The 25,847-nt window shown below is 31.9% G+C and overlaps 3 protein-coding genes across 4 annotated transcripts in view; 2 read left to right on the forward strand and 1 right to left on the reverse strand.

Moving 5' to 3' along the window:
* LOC142353114 (uncharacterized) overlaps positions 1-6,888 on the forward strand; it is a 44,169-nt gene extending 37,281 nt beyond the window's left edge. The window contains exon 2 of the mRNA XM_075405322.1: positions 6,529-6,888. Within this exon, the coding sequence (XP_075261437.1) occupies positions 6,529-6,698 (170 nt within the window). The 3' untranslated portion in view covers positions 6,699-6,888. The remainder of the gene's footprint in view (positions 1-6,528) is intronic.
* Positions 1-25,847, reverse strand: part of LOC142353106 (trifunctional enzyme subunit alpha, mitochondrial-like) — a 249,227-nt gene that overhangs the window by 173,733 nt on the left and 49,647 nt on the right. The gene's annotated exons all lie outside the window — the stretch shown is intronic.
* The window catches only part of LOC142353108 (MAP kinase-activated protein kinase 2-like), a 256,806-nt gene that overhangs the window by 10,388 nt on the left and 220,571 nt on the right, over positions 1-25,847 (forward strand). The window lies entirely within an intron of this gene.

Here is a 25,847-nt window from a genome sequence, read left to right on the forward strand (position 1 = left end):
TTAAGTTTAACACCTTTGATGTAGTTAAGTATACAAAACCTACGGATGATAAACTAGAAGAAAACGAATTCACCTTTAGGTTAATGGCTAGGCAATATAATGGTGCACATGACTTGGATTTATTGAATGGGGAACTAGAGACAATAATGCAGGAACAGGAACTGAATCAAACTGGATGGAGCATGCAACGATTTGTTAAAAGGACAATGTATATGCATAGGTTTTATCCTAGTGGTGGATGTGATACTGAGTTACCCTTCAAGTCTAGATATATACTTAATATACATAATACCGATAAAAAGTGTTTGCTATGGTGTCTAATTGCTTATCTACATCCTGCTAAAGATCATCCAAGTAGAGTTAGTCAATATAACAAACCTGAATATATTAATGAGATAAAATTACCAATAGGAGTTACACCCCCATGTGATTATTATCACTTAAAGAAAATACAAGAACTAAATAAAGATAAAGTATTATTTAATGTGTTTAATCTAAATAAAAATAAAACTATTAATCCAGTATTATTTAATCATAAGGATCATAAAAGATGTAACATATTATACTGGGATAATCATTACTTCCTATGTAAAAATGTATCATTCCTATTAAGAACATCATCTAATCATAATAAATTTTATTCTTGTCTAAAATGTTGTGTATCATTTAGAACAGAAGGTTTAATCAAATAAATGAAATAAAAGAAACATATGATAAACACGATGCAAAATTAAAACAAAAAGAAGGAGATATGCGTGAGTCATTGCGAAAGGTAGAAGCAAAATATTATCCAGATTTAGATCCACCAAGTGGTTATGATAAAGATGTAGATTCTGATAAAGATAAGGACTCAGATTTAGACTCATTTGATGATTTTGTCTATGTTCAAAAGCCTAAAACAAATAGGTTTAGATGTGAAGAATGTGATGAAGAGATGACTCGAAAGAATTATAACAGACACATTCAATCACTTAAACATAAAAAGAATGAGCGAATGTATAAAAGAAACCAACATTTTTGAGAGTGCTAATGAGGATGGAATAAAAGTTACTAATGAGGATATAGAACAAAAATTGGATGAGCAGTATCCCGAAGAAGGAATAAAGTTTTGTGGTAGTTGTGATATGTATCTTGATAATAATACTGCTTATAATAAACATGTAACAACATTAAAACATAGGAATAATGTGAGATTGGTTACTGGGGAAAAAGTAAGGAATGGAAGTAAGTTTGATTGTGTGATATGTAAGACAAGTCTGAGTCAATATAGTGTTGACCAACAATTAAAAACAAAGATGCATCTAGATAATGTAGAGGGAAAGGATAAGGATAAGGATAAGGATATAGATAAGAATAAAACTGAAGGATATTGCAATATATGTAATAATAGATATAACAATAAAAATGAACACAATGAATCAGATGATCATATAGAAAATGTTAATCAGAAAAAACTTGTTGATGGTAAGTGGCGAGATAAAGTTAATGAGTTAGGATTAGATCATAACATGAAGCATAATCAAATAATAATAACTAGTAGTAGTTATGAATATCCTAAATTCTTAAATATACTGGAGTCCTTGCATAACATACATCCCCATATTAAGTTTAACACCTTTGATGTAGTTAAGTATACAAAACCTACGGATGATAAACTAGAAGAAAACGAATTCACCTTTAGGTTAATGACTAGGCAATATAATGGTGCACATGACTTGGATTTATTGAATGGGGAACTAGAGACAATAATGCAGGAACAGGAACTGAATCAAACTGGATGGAGCATGCAACGATTTGTTAAAAGGACAATGTATATGCATAGGTTTTATCCTAGTGGTGGATGAGATACTGAGTTACCATTCAAGTCTAGATATATACTTAATATACATAATACCGATAAAAAGTGTTTGCTATGGTGTCTAATTGCTTATCTACATCCTGCTAAAGATCATCCAAGTAGAGTTAGTCAATATAACAAACCTGAATATATTAATGAGATAAAATTACCAATAGGAGTTACACCCCCATGTGATTATTATCACTTAAAGAAAATACAAGAACTAAATAAAGATAAAGTATTATTTAATGTGTTTAATCTAAATAAAAATAAAACTATTAATCCAGTATTATTTAATCATAAGGATCATAAAAGATGTAACATATTATACTGGGATAATCATTACTTCCTATGTAAAAATGTATCATTCCTATTAAGAACATCATCTAATCATAATAAATTTTATTCTTGTCTAAAATGTTGTGTATCATTTAGAACAGAAGATGCATTAAATAAACATTTGGATTTATGTAATACACAGAACCGAAACATATAAGTAGAAGAACATTCCATAAAGATGATTACCCAAAGTTTGATAAGTTCCATTATAAAAACAGAGTACCATTTGCAATGTATTATGATTTTGAATGTATAATAAAAAATGGTAAACACTTACCTATTGCTTGTGGTTTATATATAAAAAGTGACTATCCTGATATATTAGAAGATAAGTATGAATGTAACTGTGGTGACAAAGTAGTTGATTGGTTTGTAGAAAGAGTAGATTAATATAATAAATTATTTAAAGATATATTTAGTATAAAAATTCCATTGAAAGAAAAGACTATTTCTCCACTTACTACTACTACCTCATGTTATTATTGTAATGAGAACTTAGGTGAAGACCCGGAAACCGGCTTCAAAGATATCGTTAGAGATCATGATCATCTAAATGGTAAATTTAGAGGATATGCTCACAATAAATGTAACCTCCAAGCTAAAAACACATCGGCGAAGCCGTTTCACGGATTTGTACCAATGTATGCATTTAATTCTTCTAAATATGATAATAATCCATTTATAACTAAACTAGCAAAGAAAGTTAGACTGAAAGTCTTAACTAAAGCTGATGAGAATTATTTTAGTATTGATATGGGTTATGCTAAAGCATTAGATATGTTTAGGTTCTTCCATCCACTTAGCTTAGATGCTATAAGTAAAACATTGAGTAATGAAGAATGTACAACATTAAATAAATGTGGCTTAGAAAGACGTAAAGGTATATTCCCATATGAATGGTTTGATAGTATAGATAAACTACATGAAACAACTTTACCACCCAAGGAAGCATTCTATTCTAAGTTGAAACAAAGTGGTATTACAGATAAAGAGTAAAAGCAAGCAATAGATTGTTGGAAAGTTACTAAATGTGAGACAATAAAGGATTATATGATGTTATAACTTAAAACAGATGTATTGTTATCAGTTGATGTATTTGAAAAATTTAGAGCTATGTGTTTAGAATATTATGAAATAGATCCATGTTACACATATTCTACTCCTGGGTTAACCTGGTTGTGTGGGTTGAAATATACTATTGTTAGACTTAAGTATTATAAAGAAAATACAGTCAATATTTATGATACAATACAACATGGTATTAGAGGTGGGTTAGCTTCAGTATTAGGTGATTGTCATGTAAAATGTTTGAATAAACAGATAGATCCTGAGTATGCTGGTAAAGAGACTTATTTAAAGTATTTAGACTTCAACTCATTATATGCTTCTGCTATGGTTCAAGCTTTACCTACTGGTGAGATTAAAGTATGTGTCCAGGAACTGGCTTCGCAGATGAATTGGGCTACACTAAACCTAGCTCCAACAAAGGTTATATCTACACCATTGATATTGAGTATAGTGATGAGTTGAAACAGAAAACAAATAAATATCCATTCTTCCTTGAGAAAACAAAAGCATGTGTAGATCAATTTACAGATTATCAAAATGTAAATAAAAAGAAATGATATAAACCTAATGAGAAGTTAATGCTAAAATTAACAGATAAGGTAGATTATGTAATAGATGGAGAGATGTTAGATTGGTATTTAGATCATGGTTTGAAATTTGAAGATATTACAATTCAGCAAAAACTAGAATATAGTAAGAGACAATGCTTAAAGCCCTATATTGAGTTTAATATATGGAAAAGAAAAGAAGCTAAAGCTAAAGGTGATAAATTTGGAGATGTATTCTTTAAACTGATGAATAATGCCTTCTATGGAAAAACAATAGAAAATGTATATAATAGACAAGATATAGAGTTAGTTATTGATGTAGATAGGTATATAAAATTAGTATAAAATATTAGTTTTAAATATGCTGTGGAATTCGATAATGAATTAGTAGCTGTACATAAAACTCGAGGTAATGTAAAATTAGATAAGTTTAATTATATAGGTTTTGTTGTAATAGAAAAAGCTAAGCTATATATGTATAAAGCCATATATGATTACTTTGAAAAAAAATTAGATTGTAGTTATCATTACACAGATAAAGATAGTATATTTATAAACATAAATATTCCATTAGATAGTACTATAGAAAAGGAAATGGATAAGATGAAAGATATTTTACATAATAATGAGTTCAGTAAGATGAAAGATGAATAACCCAATGATACTATTATAGAAGCATGTTTCCTTAAAGCTAAAGCATATTGTTACAATACTGTTAAAAGAGAAGAAGAGAAAAAGTTAAAAGGTATAACTAAAGCCACTATTAAAAAACAGATTACAATTGAAGATTATACTAGTGCTATATATGAAGGTAAAACTAAATATTTAACTAATTATACTATTGATAGTAAAAAACATCATTTAGAAACTAAAGAACAATATAAAATAGCTATTGATCCATTTGATGATAAAGGTATTAGAGATAGAAATGGTGAATTTAGGTTTTGTCATTGAATTTGCTTCGCAGATAATTAATAATAGAAAAATTTAGTAAATTTAGTCATATAAATGATAGATTTTTATTTATATGGAAAAAACAAGAAAATATAGTAAGTTTCATATATATGTATATATGACTCAGCAAAAATTTAACAAATTTGGTCAAATAAATGATAGAATTTTATTTATATGGAAAAATGTAAATACAGTAATTTTCATATATATACGTATATATATATATGAGTTGGCTCTTTGGTGCGGAGGTCACCATATACACAAAACTTGTAACACCGTCTTCTTGCTAATTTGTTTGTTTCTTTAAAAAAGCTTGACCATTTTTGTCTATTTTTGTAAAAAAAAAGGTAGGTCGGAATTGCTTATTTAACATTTTTAGACGAAGAGTTTTTAAGGGCTTGATTAATTACACATCGTGAGGTAGAAGTTAATCTTTTTAGCAATTTCAGTTGATACCTAATGCTTTTAATCAGTTAGAAAATAATTGTTATAGAAAATGGAAACTTACTTTTGATTTTTTCCTTTTCTGTGGTTTTATTTGAGTGGTTACGAAATCTCATTGAGGATGAGCCGCATATATCTTGGTAATGTACAGACCAGTTTGGATAGTTTAGTTGTTATCTGATGCCATATTGGTTTTGACATTTTGTTTTCTTCAAAACACAGACACAGAGTTTTGAATATAATTAATGTTTGATGTTTTGGAGTTTTAGCTTTGTCTTTTCTCGCAGTTCCATTATTGGCAGGTTTCGTCATTCTACTGCGGCATTATTTTTTCATTTAGTTTCTTGTTGGACAATATTTGAATTTCTGAAAAATTTTCTCTCTTTTCCTCATTTGGAAGACCATTAAGACGAAAATGCGAATGAGCGGGTTCGAAAAAATTATGTGCTAACTCACATTACCAAGCTTCCTCGTTTCACTTTGCAGTCAAAATATTTCCCCACCATTATTTTCACTGTTAGTTCTAATTTTCGATTCTTAACTCCGCCTCTTTTAATATATATATATATATATATATATATATATATATATATATATATATATATACATATATATATATATATAATATATATACATATATATATATATATGAATATATATATATATATATATATATATATATATATATATATCCCGGACCGAGGTTTCATCCTTAATCCACCCCTAATTAGCTGGGATCAGAGTGTAATGCAAATTCAATTCCTATTTATCGGGGAAAAGAGTGTAAGCGTGTGATTTTAAAAAATTACACTGTATTTACACTCTTTTCTCCACTCTTTTAGCACTCTTTGCAATGGAGTGATAAAAAAATTGTACGCTCTTATAGAATTGCCATTATAACCAAAATGAAACGTTAAATTCTTGTAGCAGTTGGGGCAATGGGTAATGCAAAAAGCGAAAGTAGCAAGTTGGACATAGGGAAGCGCGGGGGATCGATCCTCACTACCTGCTTCCACCTTTATTTTTTTTAAATTACACGCTTGTAATTACACACTTCCACCGTTAATTAAGCGGAGAAATAGGGGTGTAACTTTTTTTTTACACTCTTTACACTCTTTTCCCCGTTATTTTTTGGGGAAAACCCTCGGCCCGGGCTCCGTTTTTCCAAAGGCTTCACAGTTCAAAATTGGTGAGCTAACGGCGGAGGATATTTTCTTACCACACTTTTCACTACACCACTCCACTCCAGACACCAATCTTTATGGAAAATGGACAATTTAACCCGGAATTTATAAGTATCTCTTATTGGATATCTTACTGGAGTTTGTGTGTTAACAGAAGCCGTCTACAAAATAAGCCTTGAAAATTCAACATGTGTTCCACATTACGAATCAGGCACTCTCTTTTACAAAGAATTCAAAACTTTACCAGACGGAACAGAATTGAATGGCCATCAAGAGAAACTTTTGAGTAAATATAGCATCGCATATTGTAAGTGCCGCGAATAGCTCACAATGGACAACAAGACCAAAAATAAAAGGAAAAGAAAGATCTAGTTCGACAAAAAAGACTTCTTTCTTCATCAGAATTTATAATATCTGCAGATTATGGTATCGGGTACTCACATAATGCATTAATTGTACTATTAACTGGGCAATGCTTTTCATTTATTCATTATTCTTTACTGTGTAGAGACTGGTGTCTAGCAAGTAAAATTGGACGGTTATAAAAACGTATTTAACTCTATTGAACTCTACTTAGAAATTATCGCATATTTGTACTTAGAAGGGTTGAAATGTCGTCCAAGCGGCAGATCCATAGCTTGATAAAACCTCTTTTGTGGGTCTGTAAGTCTTTTCTACTCCCCCAGTGATAGCCGCAGCAAACGATCTTGATCAAAGCGCATGATTAACTTTTGTTCAACGTTACGCCAAATATCTAAAAATATCTTAAAAAACGCATTGAAATAGCATTAAGTTATTAACAGAAACAATTTTACTAAGCAGAGTAGATCTAAGCAAAGAAAAATAAATTACAGTTTACTCAAGTCTGACACTGGTACTATGAAAAATTAAAGTTCTTCCATGATGATTGCATCCATTTTCGTTAGGGTTTTCAAAAAACTCATAATAAGCAATTCATTATGAGGGGTGGAGCCGACATTCAAAAAAGACTTTTCTATTGCAGATGAGTTTACTTTCTAATTGAAGCACTAGTTTTCGATTCGCTGGCTGTAGCGCAGATTGGATGATGGTTAGTGCATTTTTTGAAAAAAAGGAAGTTGGTTTCTGGTGTGCTCATAAAATAATTCAGTATTTTTTACTCCAGAAAAGACTTTATTGGAAGAATTTGATGCTTCACTTTCATTCCAGAAGTACTGTCGTACTTTTTTCTATTGAAGCACCTCTTTAGAGCCCAGCTTAATTGTTTCTCCAAAATATTGAAACATCTTTTTTTTTCAAGCTGGGTAGTAAAAGGCCCGAGTAGTATAAATACTTTATCACTAATGCTTTCAGAAGTGATCTTGTCTGCTCAGAGAATTGGCCAGAAATACGTTTTATTTTTTTTTACATTCAACAATTTTGGGGTAATAAGTGTTTTAATTCTTCTTGAAAATATAAAGTGTAACCAAGATTTACACCAAGAGATATAACGAAAGTTACATTCGGTGTTTTATAATTATAAATCAACAATTGGTTTTTTGTCTCTTCCGTCTCTTCTAGTTTTGGTTTTTTGAAACTTTAATCAATTCAGCTTTTAAGTGATTGAGCATTAGACGATGCTTTTCAAAGTGTCATTTGGTCATCCAATGTCATCCGATCTCACTGTTGAATCAGGTTTTCTTAATCGAAATTTGATGAATCACTAATCAAAAGCTCAGAGGGCTTAATCGCCGGCCACTCTAGTATTCCTAATACTTTGACAACTGTTGCCTCGAAAAAAATATGTTCTGTATATTCTGCCGTTTATTACAAAAATATCCGTTTTTGTCTAATTTCTACATCACAAAGAGGAGGAATGTGATTGGCTGTCGTGGAAAACCTAACTCAATGAAAAATTTGTTGTTTATAGGTTCTAAAGTTTCACTGAAGTATGTATCAGTTTTCGTGCTGAGCGGATTGTGTTCTTTCGATGATTAATAAGTTTTTTATTCTCTACATCACATTATGATACTTAGTATAATCGTGTAAAAAAATTGACTACATAAAAACTTTCTAATTTTCAAGCTGATTTTCCATATATTGAATTGCACAAAAGTTGCAAAGTTGCACAAAACTCTCACTGCCGCTGTCGTTTTACTACAAACGTACTGAATTTTTGGGCCACAGAATAAAGAATCTGGATGAAAATCATTGATAACATGAAGATCTGATCAAAGAACGCTTGTGTCTGGCATGGTCTGATCTAGTGCTAAGAATTGATGATAGAGTGAAAACAGTCGCTTTGATCTCGCGCCCCAACCTGGAACAAAAGATGAACTCCTGGCAACTACTGGTGGTCAAAGTACATCATACACTTCTCACTGGTTGTTGATGAAATCTTGTAGAAAAAAATCTGCCATTTTATTCTAACAATTAAAACAGTTCTAACATGAAAAACCACGATTAGGTGAAATGTCCGAAAAGAGAGCAATGTTTGACTATCTTGCGAGGATATCAGCAAAATAACAAAAAATAATTAAAGGTTCCATAAAGTGACTGTTCACCAAAGTAAATGCAAATGAGCTGAAAACACTCTGCCTTTAGGGAATTCCGGAAAGTGGAGCTCTGTTCCCTGCTAAACAAATTTTGCTAAAAATTGTTCTTTTGGTTATGAGCCACAAAGCGAAAACCAAGCTCTTCTTGTTGTTATTGTAGTTTATGTGAGTCAAAAGGTAATTGCAACCTTTTGTATATAATTTTTCTCAAACAAAAAATTTAACAATTGTATCAGTTCTTTTTTGGTCTCTTTAATTCAGTTTTTACGTTCCCAGACTTGGGACTCAGAGCATTTCAGCGCTGAGCTAGCACATTTTACAAAGCAAAACTTACGTTGCATCTTCAGAATATACTAAATTTCATTATTTTTAGTTTTTTTTCAATATGATTATATTGATGTCACAGAGTTTGCCCAGGCTAAACCTATCCTATATAGTCTGAAAATTACTCATACCGCAAAATTAAGTCTGAGCAGAATGATGTCAATTACTATAGGAGTATACACGCCATTTATATGCAAGATAGTTTGTAGGCAATTGCCACAAGCCCATTTAGCCCATGTTACAAGTACCCACGCGGCCATCGCATATAAAGCTAACCTTGAGTAAACTTAAAAGTAAATTCAACTCAAAAATCAAAAACGACCAATGTAAATTGTGAAATGAACAGAGTACTGGCCATCTTAATAAACAGAATATCTACAGACTGGTTCAGCCATGTTTTGCTCTCCCACCAATCTTCAAGTTCAGCCAATGTTTCCTAACCAACAATTTGCACATTTTGTATGGGAAAAAAGGATGGAGAAACTAGTAAAACTCGTGGGCAATAAGTTGCTGAGCTGTAGCAAAAAACCTTATTTTTCTAAGAATATGCAATTCCAAGAAACTACTGAAAGGACATAAACTAAAAGAGTGAAGAGCAATTTGAACCCCTTTTTCCAATCCCTTCTATATGATAGCGAATACAAACGAAAAACTCTCACAAATAGCTTGATAGCAATAAGTCTAACGTTATATGTTTCATTTCAATTTTCATTGTTTTATGTGAAACTCTATCGAACTGCGTTATTAGTTTTTTCCGAAAAACGTCTGGAAATCTGCAAAAAAATCAGGAATATTCTGTTTATTCAGGAGTTTTTACGTAAATTTCGTCTAAACTTTTCAGCAAAAAATGCAAAAAAATGTTTAAAAAAGATTGAGATAAAATCTTTGCATATTCAAAACCACAATTATGCAATGAATCATATTCCATCGACTTGAAATGTATTAGAGCTCCTACTAGCTTGTTATGTTGATTCTATCGCAACACTATTACGGTGAGTTTAAAGTTTGAGACCTATGTGGGTTGCGACCTCAAAATCTCTTAGTTGATTGCAATTCTTTGCTCTCCACTGTGCCAACTGGTCTGGGCTACTGTCAAGTTTTGAAAACTTTAAAGGGTACTTCTAGCTTGAGCTTTTTGAACATTTAGGCCTAAAATTAGAAAAACAAGTGCCAAAAATGGGTACATACTCGTTGAGTTTTGTTTGCTGTAGTTGATATTTTGCTATAAAAGGTGTCTGCCTAATTTCGACTCAATTATTAGATTTTGTTCTCAGAACAGCTTAATTTCATGAGTTATTACCCAAGAAATTGTATGGTTTTGTCCAAATTCGGGCATAGCCGAAACAGCGAAAAAGATGCTAGTTGTTTGATTTCAAGATATATGTACTTAGTTTTTTGCGTGATCTAACTACACCAGCGCAATGATATCTAATCTTTTATTGAAGTTCCAAGTTTTGGAGGTTTTTCAACTATTTTGTAAATGTTTGAGCTTTTTTACCAACTTTTTCCTCATTTCTGTACTCATTGTGAAATGAAATAACTCAAATTTGATAAGCAATTTTTGTAATTACCAGAAAATTATAGTATACTGTATGAAATAATGTTTTTGTCGAGAAAATTGACGCAAAAATGACAAATTTTAAACTATATAGCCAGTTTCTTAAAGTTCTTCCCTTTTTTCAAAAAAAAATTGGAGCATGCTATGGGGCGCCTATTGTTGCGCAGGAAAAATTTATATAAAGAAATAATTGCTTCTTCTCCAATTTTTTGGCTCAGTTGATTTTTTCGAATAATATTTCTCATTTGTTGACTCAGTTTTTCTTAAAGTTTTCTTAGCCATGCTAATAGACGCTGCTTGAAAAATTAGTTTCTTCGCAGAAAGGAATCTTCGATTGTCTCCCGAATCTTGCAGCCAGTTTGTTTTAATTCGTGCTAAATTTGATCACATTTTTTGGTTTACATAGGTCACAACTTTCACGCTTTATTTCAAGCTTAACTAACTGTTGATATTGATTAAAATGTGAGTATTAACAGTCAATGAATTACGCAACATTTATAAATACGCTTGAAGAGGTCAAAGCCGCAGATCAAAAGAAACTGAACAAACCAAAAAAACTCATCATTATTTCAGAGTGCATTTGGTGGTAAAATTCCATTTGAGCGATTGCCAGCTGTCATTTGTTATAAGCTGCGAACTTTTTTATATTGAAGCTGAAATAAACATAATATTAAATCTAACTGAAACTGCTCACCAAATTAGAGTTCTTGACACTTTCAAACTTTTTCCAATTTCGCTACCGATGTGCGTCAAGGCGGCTAGTGGCACTTACTTTCCGATAAAATTCTGATTATGCTAAATTTCTTTTTAAAAACAAACAAATTTTTTTATACGGTTATAAAAAATGTGTATTCAAAAGAAAAAAGGACAGAATAAAAAATATTTTTACGCTTTTCACCGTCCGTTTTTTATCTTTTTTAATATTTTGAATAGTTAAAATCATTTAATTTTTTTGGTTGGTATCAGAACAGTTTTGCCATGTTACAAGACACAAAAAAAAATTATAAAACGTTGAATCTAGAAAACTTAAAAAGAATAAGCTTAAAAAATAAAAAGATAAGGAAAGGATAATTTTTTCTCGCTTTTTCTTCTTGTCTCCCAAAAATGATATTTGCTAAATATAGTATCATGCAGTTGATTTATATTGATTTATTCAACTAAAATTGCATCAAAATCAACTCCTCATGTACACCAAAAGTATCTGAAACAATTATTCTGGAGAAGGAAGAAAAACTAAACAAAATTAAAATACGTCGTTCCAATTGATTTCTCTGGCTTCCTGAACAAACGGAGTTGTCTGAATACTAAATATTAGGGCTTTTTTGTAGACTAGCGGATTCAGCAGAGGCAACATTTGAAAGATCTAACAGAAAAATCTAGCAGTATTTGAAAAAAAAAATGCTTTTGCCATTTTCTGCTCGCGCTTGCTCCCAAACCAAATCCTATTGAAGTTTCATATAACTGAAAATTTTGGATTTGCACAAATTTGTGATTAGTAAGACAAAAAAAAACAGAAAATCTACTCTTTGAGAAAAAGGGAAAATTTTAGTTTTTCTTCTTTTTGTTGATTATTCCTGATGTTTCAGACAAATTTCTAAAGCTCGCTACTGGGTTACAGTTGACTGCTAATTTTAATTCATGGAAAACTGGATCAATCGGTATTTCATTGTTGCACACATTAAGAAATGAATAACGCTAATCAGAAATTTTTTAGAAAAAAAGTCTTAGATCTCTCGTAAATATCTTTAAGCTCACAAGACCTCATCAGCTTGATTCATAGTTATTACGGCATTTAATTTGACTCCAAAATAATGATATGGTTTTTCAAAGTCATAACAAGAGAAAAAACCGATTGAGGTGAGAACAAATTTAAAAAAATGTTTTCTTTTTCTTTGCCTTAAGAGAATTAAATTTTGTTTGATTATTATATTGATTGGCAGTTCGATTACTTCTGAGGTAAGATTTTCGCTAGGAGTGATCCGAAACACACTGAAACATGATATCACCGCATACATCACAGCAAACGTCACCAATCAACATCATCAAAGCAGAATCCACAATCTCGAGTTAATTATTACAAATATTTCTCGATTTGTAATGTAACCTTTGAAAAGATCAAAATCTCTTTCTGTTTCGCTTAAAATTGTAACATTTAAAATTCTGCTGCACTTGAAATACAAATAATTGAAATTCAAAAAGGAAACTTGATATAGTATTCTACTCCAAATTTTGATTTCATCTTTTTTGTTAACTAAAAATTATCATTTGGTCCTCTTTTTGAATTACAAGACTCTTAAAATCAGTTATTCATTGCAATGATAACACAAGTATTTTTACACTGTAAAATAATATCGTGGGTTAACAAAATAAACGTGAGGTTTCCGAAATGCTCAGTTTCGCAAAATAGGACTTACACTCAAGGTTGCTACGGAAAGAAGTGCTTCAATTAAAGCTTCGAAAAATTGACCATCGATATCTGTTCGCCTGAGAATAGAAAGAAGCTTTTGACAAACTTGAGACGTATGGTGGATCATTCTGTACTACACACAGTATCGCGCGAGTCATCTTGTTATTATAAATGATAGAAAATGGGCCTGCCGAACAAGCTGACATCTAAAAAAACCTTTAAAAAAAGAAACAAAAAGATTCAGGAGCAGGTTGCTCATTCAACATTTAATTAATTTGGTTTGAGACGAAAGAAGATACCGATTATCTTGTTGGACAATTTGACTCTAGATATAGTAAAGCAGTGAATAATTGAAAAAACACTAGCCAACGAAATTCAAGCACTATTATAAACGCGTCTCATGGAAATACACACTGTACCAATAAAGTAGAAAGATTTTGCCAGAAAAATAGAAAATTTTTCGTTTTGGGACAAAAAAAAGATTGCTGGAAGAAGGATAGTTAGTGAACTTTGTCGAAGGCCTAATGGCTTCAATTGTATTTGGAGAAAATGGATCCTAAGTAGAAACCACAAACAAAGCAAGAATTGGAAAAAAAACACAAACCAACGTGCCGCCAATAAAAGCAACAATCTGCCCATTAATTCCGTAGAAGAAAGTTTAAACTTCAAAAACGATGGAAGAGTGGAGATACAATACATATACAAATGACACACAAGCACAATTTGCCAACATGAAAACAAACAATAACGAACTAAAGGGCAACTCAAAGAAAAGACGAGCAAAAGTTGACCTGAAGAGGTAAAGACTGTAGAAATGATAAAGGTGGAAACTGGCCTCCAAAGCGATAAAGAATTGCCCCTTAAGATAGAATCAAAGCTGTCCACGCTCCTTTGAAAATTGCCGAAGACGCAATTGTTTACTATTGCGTCTTCGGCAACCCTTGAGATCAAATAGCGAATCAAATTATAAGTTTGAGCGTTCTGAAGTGTATTAGCCTATCCTCCTAAGCAGACAAGCAACCAGTCCGATTTGGTTGTAACAGGTTCGTTGACAGACCAGTAGTGGATAAAACAGTGCTTCCAGCCACCAGTTCAATTTGGCCTATTCTCCCTCACGAATTCGGGGGAATAGACCAAATCGTCCTGCAAACTGGAAGCCCTGTTTTATCCACTACTTACATTGTCACTTTGCAAAGTCTATAAATAGTTCATTAAATGATGAAAAGGAAAATTGTGTGTCATGTTAAAATGGCCGCCAACATTAATAGAAATGATCATCACCATTAGCAGAATAATATCAAACGAGTGAAAATTTCGAAAGTAAGACATCTTTAAATATTAGCTTGCAAGTTGAGTATTTATTAAAATTTTTATTTAATTTTTAATAGATTATACAAAGCATTCAATTTAATAGAAGGATTTTTACTTTAAAACAGGTAATTACTTTGGCAAGGATAACTAATTTTAAGTTAAAAATCATGTCCGAATATTCTAGAAGAAGAATGTTCTAGCATAATTCTCCATGAGTGGACCTTTTTTCTCCACGACACTTTTTCGACTATTCATCATTGCTTTCACTTCTCTAGAAAAACAAGCAAAAAATTTTAAACAGTTCTCATCATTTGATGAACAAATGTATACCTGACGTAACACCGAAATTTAAATCAAAATTTAAATCTGATGGTGAAACATGGTCGAAGACCTATCAGAAGGATCCAACTATACCAAAAGTAGAGCATGGCCCTGAGGCCAATCAGGGAACCTGCTTCGCAGATGGTGAAACATTGTCGAAGACCTATCAAGGAGAACCAGCCACAACTATCCGTGAACGGACTCCGTCCGTGGCACGCCAAAGGGCTTCGCCAATATTATACTTATAAACATGCTTTCTGAATTGATTTCTAGTATGACCAAAAATATATCTGTTAAAAAGGATGCACAGTCTGCATCTGCCATTTCTAAACCTAAAGAAAGAAATATGCTTATAAACCTTACACATATTGCACTCTAGATATTGATTTGGATTCGTATAATGGTCACCCAAATGTTTAATATAACCTTTTACTTTAACTATATCTTTACATATATAACAACAATATTCTAATTCTTTGCAATCATTACAACATTCTCTCCAATGCTTATTTTTACACTTATCACACTTCATTTTTCACTTTCGCGAAATTATTTATTCCAAAAATTTCCCCAAAAAAATACACCATGTCTCACTCAACTAACAGCAATGTAAACTTCTGCGACGTCTTTGATTTATCCTTTGAAAAAAAGAAGGATTTGTACAGGCATCAATCATGTGATTCTAAACATAAATTATTGTTAGAGAAAATGTTTGGCTCTGATGATGAAACCCCAATCCAAGTTAAACCCGAAGCTCAAAAAGTTATACCCCCATCATCCCAGCCCATACCTGAAAACATGGAGAGAGTGTATGACTCAGAAGAAGAATATTACTTTCTCAAACCTAAACCTAAAGGGGCTTTGCCCTTGCTCCCCCAAACTCAGAGTAAGTCTAAAACTGAGAGTAAACCTAAAAATAACACCAAGATATTATTAAAACTAAATCCATCAATAAACCTAAAACTAAAACTGAAGATAGTATCTACAGCTGAGTTAAGTATGAACGCAAGGAATGTCATGCAGAATTTTTTTTAAAAAATAGCCCTAACTACTCACTCATATAATCATAATCGTAAGTATCTAGAAAACACAAAATACTTCGATATAAACTCTAGCGAGAGCATGAAAGAATTTTATATTACTGATAAAGCCGTAAACTACGTTGAAGATATAGATGAAGCTATTAATAACTCTTTAGAAGAAATTGAAAACTGTTACCAGTTTTGTAAAGTTAAGAGTTTTAAATATAAGATCACAGTCGAGTGTGAGTACAAGAAGAGAACCAAAGAAGAAGTTAAAACTACTCAAATAATTTTCAACTTTGACTATATTATTTAAAACGCAATATATGAAAATGGAGACTTCACACAATGGCTAGACTTTGAAAGCGATATATATGAAAGCTATAGCTATGACTTTGGGTTTCTCGGATTAAGAAGTATTCAGATAAATATTGAACCAACTAAAGCATCTATTGGTAGTTATATAGATTTACCCCCGATCTCAAAAACTCTAAATCAATTTTAAACATACGCAATTCCAAAAAACAATTGCTTGCAACTAACTATTACTGCGTGGCTTCATCCTGCCATGGACCATGCAACACGTGAAATTAAATACCAGAATAAACTCATTGCACCAAGACAACAACATGAAGATGACTTCGGCTATATATAAAAAATACAAAAGTTGTACAATATTAATAATGGGTATACACACCTTGTGGTGATGGTAAAGTTGAATTGCTTAAATCAGTGGATGATTTTAATAAATACAGAAAAGATGTAAGAACATTAGTTTGGGGGAATGGACAAACAGAAGACTGTACCCTAATTAAAAACATAGAAACCCTGTTAGATTGACCGAATAAAATGAATCATAAATTCTATTACAGCGATAGATGTACATATTGGTTTAACTCTCAAATTAAATATGAAAATCATATGTCTAGCCTTTTTTCAAACCGGAAGAAATATTTTGTCCTAAGAAGAAGAAAATTATTTTTATAATGAACATAAACGTCAGAATATAAAATTATCATAACTGCTGATATAGAAAGTTGCATTGTTGAAGTCGCAACTAATGACTGTAAATATGTAATAGCGCAACACATACAAATAAGTGTGGGTTAAATCTGGCAAAGGTAATTTTAATTACTACTTTGGTCTAGACTGCATCAATAGATTTGCTAGAGATCTATTAGAACTAGAAACAGAGAAAAATTTAAAATTAAACAAACCAATGATATTTAATAAAGAAGATGAATTATATCATGAAACTAATAACACTTTTCATATATGCAGCAAAACATGTATTTTTCAAGTAAGAAATCACTGTCATGAAACTGGTAAATATAGAGGAGCAGCATGTAGAATATGTAATCTAAGATACAAACAACAAAACTTCATTCCTGTAATGTACCATAATGGCTCTGGTTATGATTTCAATCTATTATATAGTGATCCCTTTAAACCAAATAATGATAAAAGAAAAGTAGATAACATACTACTAGCTGCTGGTAAGTCTAAGATGTTTAGCATCGGTTAAACTCTTAGATAGTTATAACTTCTTAGTTATATGGTTTTAAAACTAAAACGTTACATCCATATGAATACTTAGGTTTAGATGACTACGACAATTCTATAGGTAATCAAAAAATAGAAAACTTTAAATCCTCACTATCTATTAAATTACCAACACAAGAAGAAGTTGATAACTTTAATAAAGACAACAGACATAAAACTGGTAAACATCTAACTATAGAGTATTTACAGAATTATGTGGAAATATTAGAGCACTGCATGAATGAAAATGTTAAATTAAGTATGAAAGAATTCGGACTCAACCCACTACATTACGTTAGTCTTCCGGGTTATAGTTTTGATTGTTGGTTATTGTCAAGTGGTGTTACATTAGATACATTATAAGATGAGCAAATGCTAGATGATTTTGTTGAAGCAAAGAGAGGTGGTATATGTGGTGTAATGGGTGATAGATATATTAATAATGGCAATGGTAATGGTGATGGTAAAGGAAATGGTAATGGTAATGACAATAGCAATAGCAATAGGTTCATATGGTACATAGACGCAAACAACCTATATTGTTATGCAATGATTCAAAAGCTACCTTATAAGGACTTTGAGTACACCGACACATCTCTAGACACTATATTAAACACTTCAGATGATAGTGATAATGGTTACTATATAGTTTGCTATTTTAATTATACTAATAGTTGTAAAGATAGAACATAGCAACTAGCATTAGAGCCCAAAAAAAAAGAAAAATAAATGATAATGAGTTAGGCTATATAGAAAGAGGTATAGGCAACGCAAGATCAGAGAAATTTTTTTAGATCAGAACAACAAAATAAAACATATGGTTCATTATAGGTTGTTAAAGTTCTATGTTAAGATGGGTTTGAAAGCAACTAAAATTCATAGAGTGACTAAACTTGAACAAGATTACATATGTAGAGACTATATTCAAAACAATACTATAAAAGAGCAAAACTAAAACTGAAGCGAAAAAGGATGTAAGGAAATTAATGAACAACTCATTATATGGAAGAATGTGCATGAATCCTCTACACTTCCCTCTAAGTAATTTCTTACATGATGAAGTAAAGATCATGAACAGTAAACCAACATTTTAAAATATAACCAGATAAAAGCATTATAGCCAAATGGAATGTACAAAGAAAAAAAATATTATGATTCTCCAGTTTATGTAAGTGTTACTATATTGGAATTAAGCAAATTACACATATTTGATGTATTCTATATTATTCTTCAACCATGTCTCAAAGATCTTCAACTCCATTATATGGATAGTTTTGTATTAAGCTTTAGCGAGGGTAATTTACCCGACGAACACATGGACCTATCCAATCTCGAACCACCAATCAAAACCAATAATGAAGTTCCAGGTAAATCCAAATACGAATTGGGAAGTAGATTAATAGAAGAGTTTAAAGCTCTGACACCAAAGACATATAACTTTAAAGATTACCCAAAAAAACTAAAAAGAGAAAGGAATAAAGAATTGTAACAATGCTAAACATGAAGAGTATTATAAGGCATTAGTGTATAACACACAGAGAACTGTATATGAATTTAGAATACAAAAAATGGTGATAACATCACAACAAAAACAAGTAAGATTAGTTTAAACATATTTGATGATAAAAGATTCTATGTAAATAATATAAAAATCTATCCTCATGATGAGAATCTATATCTATCCAAAAGAGATTTAACAAAAATGATTAACACTACTTTGAAAGAGCTATTAAAAAATTAGGGTTAGATGAAAGTAAAGAGGCACTTATCTGTGAAACAGCTTCGCTGATAAATAATAGTCTAGAACTAACCATTAACGATGATAGAAAGTTTAATGAAGCTGCTATCAGAATATATAATGATTTATAATCCTAATAAAGAAATAAACTGGTTAATAATATTCTATAACGGACCACTAATAAATTGATCGTTTGCATCCCTTGGTTTTGTTGTGAGTACATTATAGATCACCATCTCCCCCCGAATATATTCCCAGATAACTATTCCTCTAGTTAAATTGTTTTTATTATATTCTAAAATTTTACTGGTTTCCCTTCAATCTATATAATAAGTATAACTTTTAAATTATTAAGTCGTCATGCCAAGGATCCCTAGCATGGTTAACGAACTCTTCCACAGTCCAAAATCGTTTTCCACAAGCTAAACATTTTTTTTAACACAGAGTAGTTTTCATCAAGAGAATTTTCATTATCTTTTTCTCCTATCATAATTTTTCAAAATATAAAAAATGACTAAGCTAGATAAACTCATAGAATTAAATAAACTACAGAAAAGTAATTTGATCTTTTAACTAAAAATACTGGCAAAACTACTTCACAAAATCTAGCATTGAGTGAACAAGCATTAAGAGAAATAGATTGGCAAAATCAACAGTTAGTTACACAAACTAAAGTTATTACTGATGCTGCTTCGCGGTTCCAGGAAGCGGGTTCCCAGATCGGTGAAAACACTTCCAAGATTAATGAAATGTTAAAGGAAACCATAAAGTAAGCTCAAGATATAGCACAAGTTTTTGTTGATACAAAGACAGCCAGTATTCTTCTTTTAATGGGGGCTCAAACTAAACACCAATTAACATTAAATCTCGGAGATTTACCTACTAGAAGATATTAAACGAACTGTGTTAATGTAATTCTAGAGCAGGGTGCATTTTTAGTTAAAAATATTATAAATGAAATTTCAGAAAGGCTTATTAACTTCCTTACTAATCCAAATGTATTATATGGTGGCATCGAGGAAGATGAAAACAAAATTAAAAGGTTTTTATTAAATATAAGATATGATTTAGGAAAAGGTGATAAGAGAAGCAATAGATATAGGACAATAAAACGTATATTAGAGGAGAAAGAGCAAAACTATGGCAGGGGTTTAACTAAAGACAAACTCGTCAATCATAGCTGTAACTTCGCAGATAATTTAATCTGCAAAGTAGGTTTCCTGATAGAAAGGTTAGAATTACTTACACTTGAAACAAGAACTGGGCATGATGGATTACATTATGAAATGTTAAATATATCTATACAACTATTATCTATGAATATTATTAATCAGGAACAACTAGAAAATTTTATTTCTATTTGGGTTAAATAAATAATGGTGGAAAAACAACAGCGAAGTACAAATAAATTTAAACAACAACTACTAGCTAACGAAGTATTTAGTCCTCAAATAACAAAGTTTAGAAAAAAAGAATATTGACATTATATAAAGATTAAACATAGTCAGCTGATTTAACTGATAAGTCATCTCTAAGTAAATACAATAATAATTATAAATTTATATTAACAGTTATAGATATATTCACAAAATATGCATGGGCTATTCCATTGAAGAACAAACCTGGTTTATCTATAACTAATAGATTCAAAATAGTATTAGGTAAAGGTCCACAGGGCGGCTCTGAAAGTCGAAAACCAGAAAAGTTATGGGTAGATAGAGGTAGTGAGTTTTACAATAAAACATTTAAATCTTTACTTAAAAAAAATGAAACCGAATTATATTCCACTTATAGTGATTTAAAGGCCGTGTTTATAGAGAGATTGAATAGAACAATATTACACATAATTAATAAACCAATTTCCATCAATGGTGTTGGAAATTGGGTAGATATATAAGATGATGCTGTTGTACCATATAATAATAACTTTCATTCAACATTAATATGACACCTGTTGATGCTTCTAAAAATCCTGATAACGTTAAATACACATTTCGTTTTAAGAATAATAAACGTGAACATAATGTTGGTAATTATCTCAGGAATGCTGACAAACGTAACATTTTCTCCAAAGGTTACACTTCTAATTGGAATAGAAAATTATTGAAAGTTAATGAAGTTTTAAGAACACAACCACCAAGATATAGAATAGAAGATATTAATGGTGAGATAATAGAAGGTAAATACTATGAACAGGAATTATTAAAATCCAAGTTTGATTTTGAATCTAATTATAAAGTTTTGGAATCATTAAAATTGACCTCTGGTCATAAGCCAGCCCGCTGCAAATACCTACGGTCAGCTACGAGGTATTCAAATCTTTCTGTAAAAAATACAAAAATGACTAAAAATAGATTCAATCAGGCTAAACAACAATCGGGGACCCCACTTCTCGGGTCGGCAAAAACCAATATTAATGATGATATAATAGAGGGTAAATATTACGAACAAGAACTATTAAAATTAAGAGTTTGATTTTGAATCTAATAATAAAGTTTTCGAATTTTTAGATATTAAATTTCGGTTATAAGCCAGCGACATTGGATAGACCTCCGGTCATCTTCGAAACAAGTTCCCTGATGGTGAAACATGACCGAAGGTCTATCTTCGAAGAAGTTACACTTATAAGGTATCTGTATATAATCTTTTTGTAAAATCATCTGGTTCAACTCCGTAACGATATTGTTGGCCTTTTCTTTGTTCCTTTGTCCTCAAAAATTCTGCAGAGACAAAAACTTGATGGGCATAAAGAGAATTGGCACTGTGAACCTGTTCATTGTTTAGATAGACTTCGCAATAAGAGAACAGAGAATGAAGAGCATGCATAATGCTTCTTCGTTAATATCTAAACTTGTTCGATCACCTTTGATACTCTTTCCTCAGATGAATAGTCGAATAGATTGCAAAACAGTAAAAATATTATGACCGGTTTCTAATTGGAATTCCATTGTGAACCTTTTTGATGATTTTGTTGGAAATACTTGTTGCTCATTGGACCGAAGAATGGGGTCTAAATTTGGAGATTTGCCGAAAAAGCCGTCCATAGAGTGAGACAAAAAACTCATTTTTCATTTTAGCCCACTGTTTTATCAAACAATAAATGGGGCTATAATCAAGGTTTTTTCTGGAAAAGTAAGGTTAGCCGAACTGGATCAATGGCAAAGAAAAAGAAAAAGCTGTTCAGCTGCATTTCTTAACTCTACGTGAAAACTGTGGAAACTCGATCCGATTAATTATGTAATCTTAAGTGTTCAATACTGCAATAACTCAAAACCTGAGATCTTTTACAAGTCTTATCGTTATGGAGCACTTGGTGTTTGAATTTGAAGGAGCATAGAAGAGGACATTTCACAATATCGACTGAATTGGGTTCAACTATATCTAAGTAGAGTAAAACTGTATGTTTTCTATTAATATCAAAAAGACGATCTGCCATTGCCCAGGATTTGGTATTGTATGATCCTTTCGAATAAGGCGTAACAGGTTTGTCAGCTTCAACTCCCAAGTTAGCCGCCAAACTTTTGCTGAATGATGCATTTTGAGATCCTCTTTTGCCAAAAAATTAGTCTGCTACTTTTTTGTAGAGGTTGATAGAAAATAGAGGATCTAAGTTTTTGAGATGTCGCGTTTTGTTAGTGTATCTGTAGGACTGTTAGCAATCTCGTCCACAAAGTTAAAAACTGCTGGTTAAATGGAGAAGACATGCTTCAATCTATCATCATAGTGAAATGTCATCAACCCTCTTTCAAAGTTATAGCACATACCGGGATATGATACTTCGATTAGAGCTACTTCCTACGATTCATCCATCTGTTTCAAAGTTGTCGCTTCTCCCAGGAAGTTCGAATTGCTAGATTTTGTGCACCAAGAAAAATCATTCAGATAGCTTTATTCGCCATTCGGGAACAACGTTTTTTTTCTATTAAGAGATGATGCAGAAGATACTTTCTGATTCAGTAAAGATCGAACACGAAACTGTTGAAACAATGCAGAGGAAGAATGCTGTGATAGTTCTCAAAGCATTGTTTTAACTCTGGAGATCTCTTGAGCTCGCTTCTCTGTCGCTGTTTTTCAAGGTCTTTATCCTCCTCACCGTCAAGTTCCGCCGCGTTGTTGAATACGATTTCCGCTCATGTGGGTACCTGCTTGTTCTGCACTGGAACTATTTGTCGAGCCACCGATTATTTTTCTTCCAATTCCCGCACAAAATTTTTGAGTTTTTCCAGCATTAGAAGTGTGCTTTTTTCTGCTATATTAGTCCAGCCGGATACGAAATCTCGTATTAGTTGAAGCAGATCCTCGTTGCAAATACATATTGGCTAGGTGAGTAGATTCGAAGGTATTGACACGCTAATAGAAGCACGTTTTTCTATCCACGAAATTAATTTTGTGTTTCTGTTTGTTGTTAGGGACTGTTATGGGCTCAAAATCGAATACAATAAGCTGAGAGCTCAACAATCTCAATTCGTGAAGACCATTCATTTTTATGTCTTCCAAGCGCTCCAACATAGCTTTTGATAGTTGATAGGCACCTGAGGGATATTGGAGTTCTGTTCTCTCTGAGCAATTCTTTATATTGACTTCCATATTATTCGATCAATCGAAAAACTAATCACATATGTAAAATTGAAACTTTTTGAGCAATTAGTTGATGTCTGCTGTCCAACGAAAATGCATTTTGTATCTAACTGACGATTTGTCTTTGTTTGCTTCATCAAAAAGCGATGAGTAAGTTCAGCAAACATTTCAGATTGCTTGTCGTACAACAAGGAGCAAACTTGAATGTTTCTGTCAAACTGCTCTTCAAGGTGGAGAATATCATCTTCATGTTTTCCTGGAAAGCTTCCACCCTTTCTCTTTGTTGATGAGAGAAAGTAATGTGTTGATGCAGTTGATCTGCATCAAGAGATGTGTTTGCACACTCTGAACAACTTATTACATGACGCCATTAATGTCGACTTATATTGCATTTTAAAAAAGGTTTTTTGAATGAAGCAAGCTGTTCTTTTGGGTTCGAACTCTTTGGCTTTTTCTTTAAAAATGTGAGTTTTGTTAAAGATAAATAATTGTTTTTTGAAATCCGTTAAATTTTTAAACGGATTTGAAAAACATAACTGAAGGTATATGTGAAGCTAGGTAGTCTTTTCGGTTTTTGAAAAAGAAAAAAATATCCAAAACTATTGAACTGATTTTTAAATTGTAACAGGATAAAATGAAAATTTGGCCGACGCAATTCGACAATAAAAAATTAAGAATTTGTGGACTATGACGTAATTATGACAAAATTTTGACTAACAACATTTTTCACAGGTGATTTCAGTAACCAATTAAATTAAATCAATGAGTTTTTGGAATTCTACTGGTTCAAGTTGAACTGTGTGATAGTTAAAAAAAATTGCTGTGAGATAATTCAAAGTCACTTTTGAGCTTTCTCAATTTAAAATCTTCGAAATCTGTGTGGGGAAGAATACAACTCTCCTCTGCCATTCATTGGTCATGTTTTACTATACCAGAACACGGTTGTTTGGCTAAATGAGTAGCAAAATTTTGATTCACTGATTCGTTCGCTTCGAGGTTATTTTGAGGTCCATTCTACAAACATAATCTGATTCTTCTTTCTGGAAACCTGGATTAAAAAAGAGAACTTACCAGTATGTTATTGGATTTTAAAGAGAAGTGAAGAAAAAGGAGCAGTTAGGGACAGCAACAATGGGAGTTTTCTATTAGTTAATTTTAATTGTTTACCCGCTTCAACACTGCAATTGTTCATTTTGAAACTCTTCACGCAGCCGGTGAAAGAAACAAAGACTACCTGAAGGCAAAAAGACAAAGTAAGCCAGAGTTTTTATCAACTGATTTTTAGAAAATGTTCGAAATAATGAACAGAAGGAATGCTGAACATATGAGTCGCCCAAACATAACTTTTGTTAAAAGATTGTCCAGCTAATCCCATTTGTGTGAACAGCTTGGTTGTCGGGCTGTGAGGTTCGTCTTTGGAACTTTCTATAAGTAAAATGTAAAAAGGGAAAGGGTAAGTGACCTTACCAATTTGTAATTAAGGGATTAGCTTGCTAATCCCCTTCGTGTGAACAGCTTGAGTATCATGCTGTGAGGTATATCTTTGGAAATTGACATTAGTAAAGTGTAATATGGGAAAAAGTAAATGACATTACTAATTTGTTATTAATGGATTTGCTTGAAAAACCCTTTCGTATGAACAGCTTAAGTATCGTGCTCCGAGGTAAAATTTTGAAAATGACGTAAGCCCTGCAAAACTGTAAATGAGTCGCCCTAACTAATTTAATATAAAAACATTACCTAGCTAATACCCTTTGTGTGCACAGCTTGGGTATCATGCTGTGGGATACATTTTTGAAAATCACATAAGCTGTACGTAACTGTAAATGAGTAATCCTGTCTAATTATATACTAAAACATTACCATGCTAATCCCCTTCGTGTGAATAGCTTGTGTATCATACTGCGAGACAAGTCTTCGAAAGTCACGTAAGTCGTACGTAACTGTCAATGAGTCATCCCAAATTATTATGAAATGATTATCTTGCCAATCCCTTTCGTGTGAACAGCTTGAAAAACATGCCGTGAGGTACATCTTTGGATTTTGGTGGCATATGGACTATACCTAATGTCAATACATATGTACATCCATTTACCCCCTCCCCCCTACCTTACCTCAGGTCTGCTCACTATATAATAATTGAGAAATCTATATTTGCG

The sequence above is a fragment of the Convolutriloba macropyga genome, chromosome 14 (genome assembly GCF_964194025.1).
Source record: "Convolutriloba macropyga chromosome 14, txConMacr16.3, whole genome shotgun sequence".
NCBI classification, from domain to species: Eukaryota; Metazoa; Xenacoelomorpha; order Acoela; family Convolutidae; genus Convolutriloba; species Convolutriloba macropyga.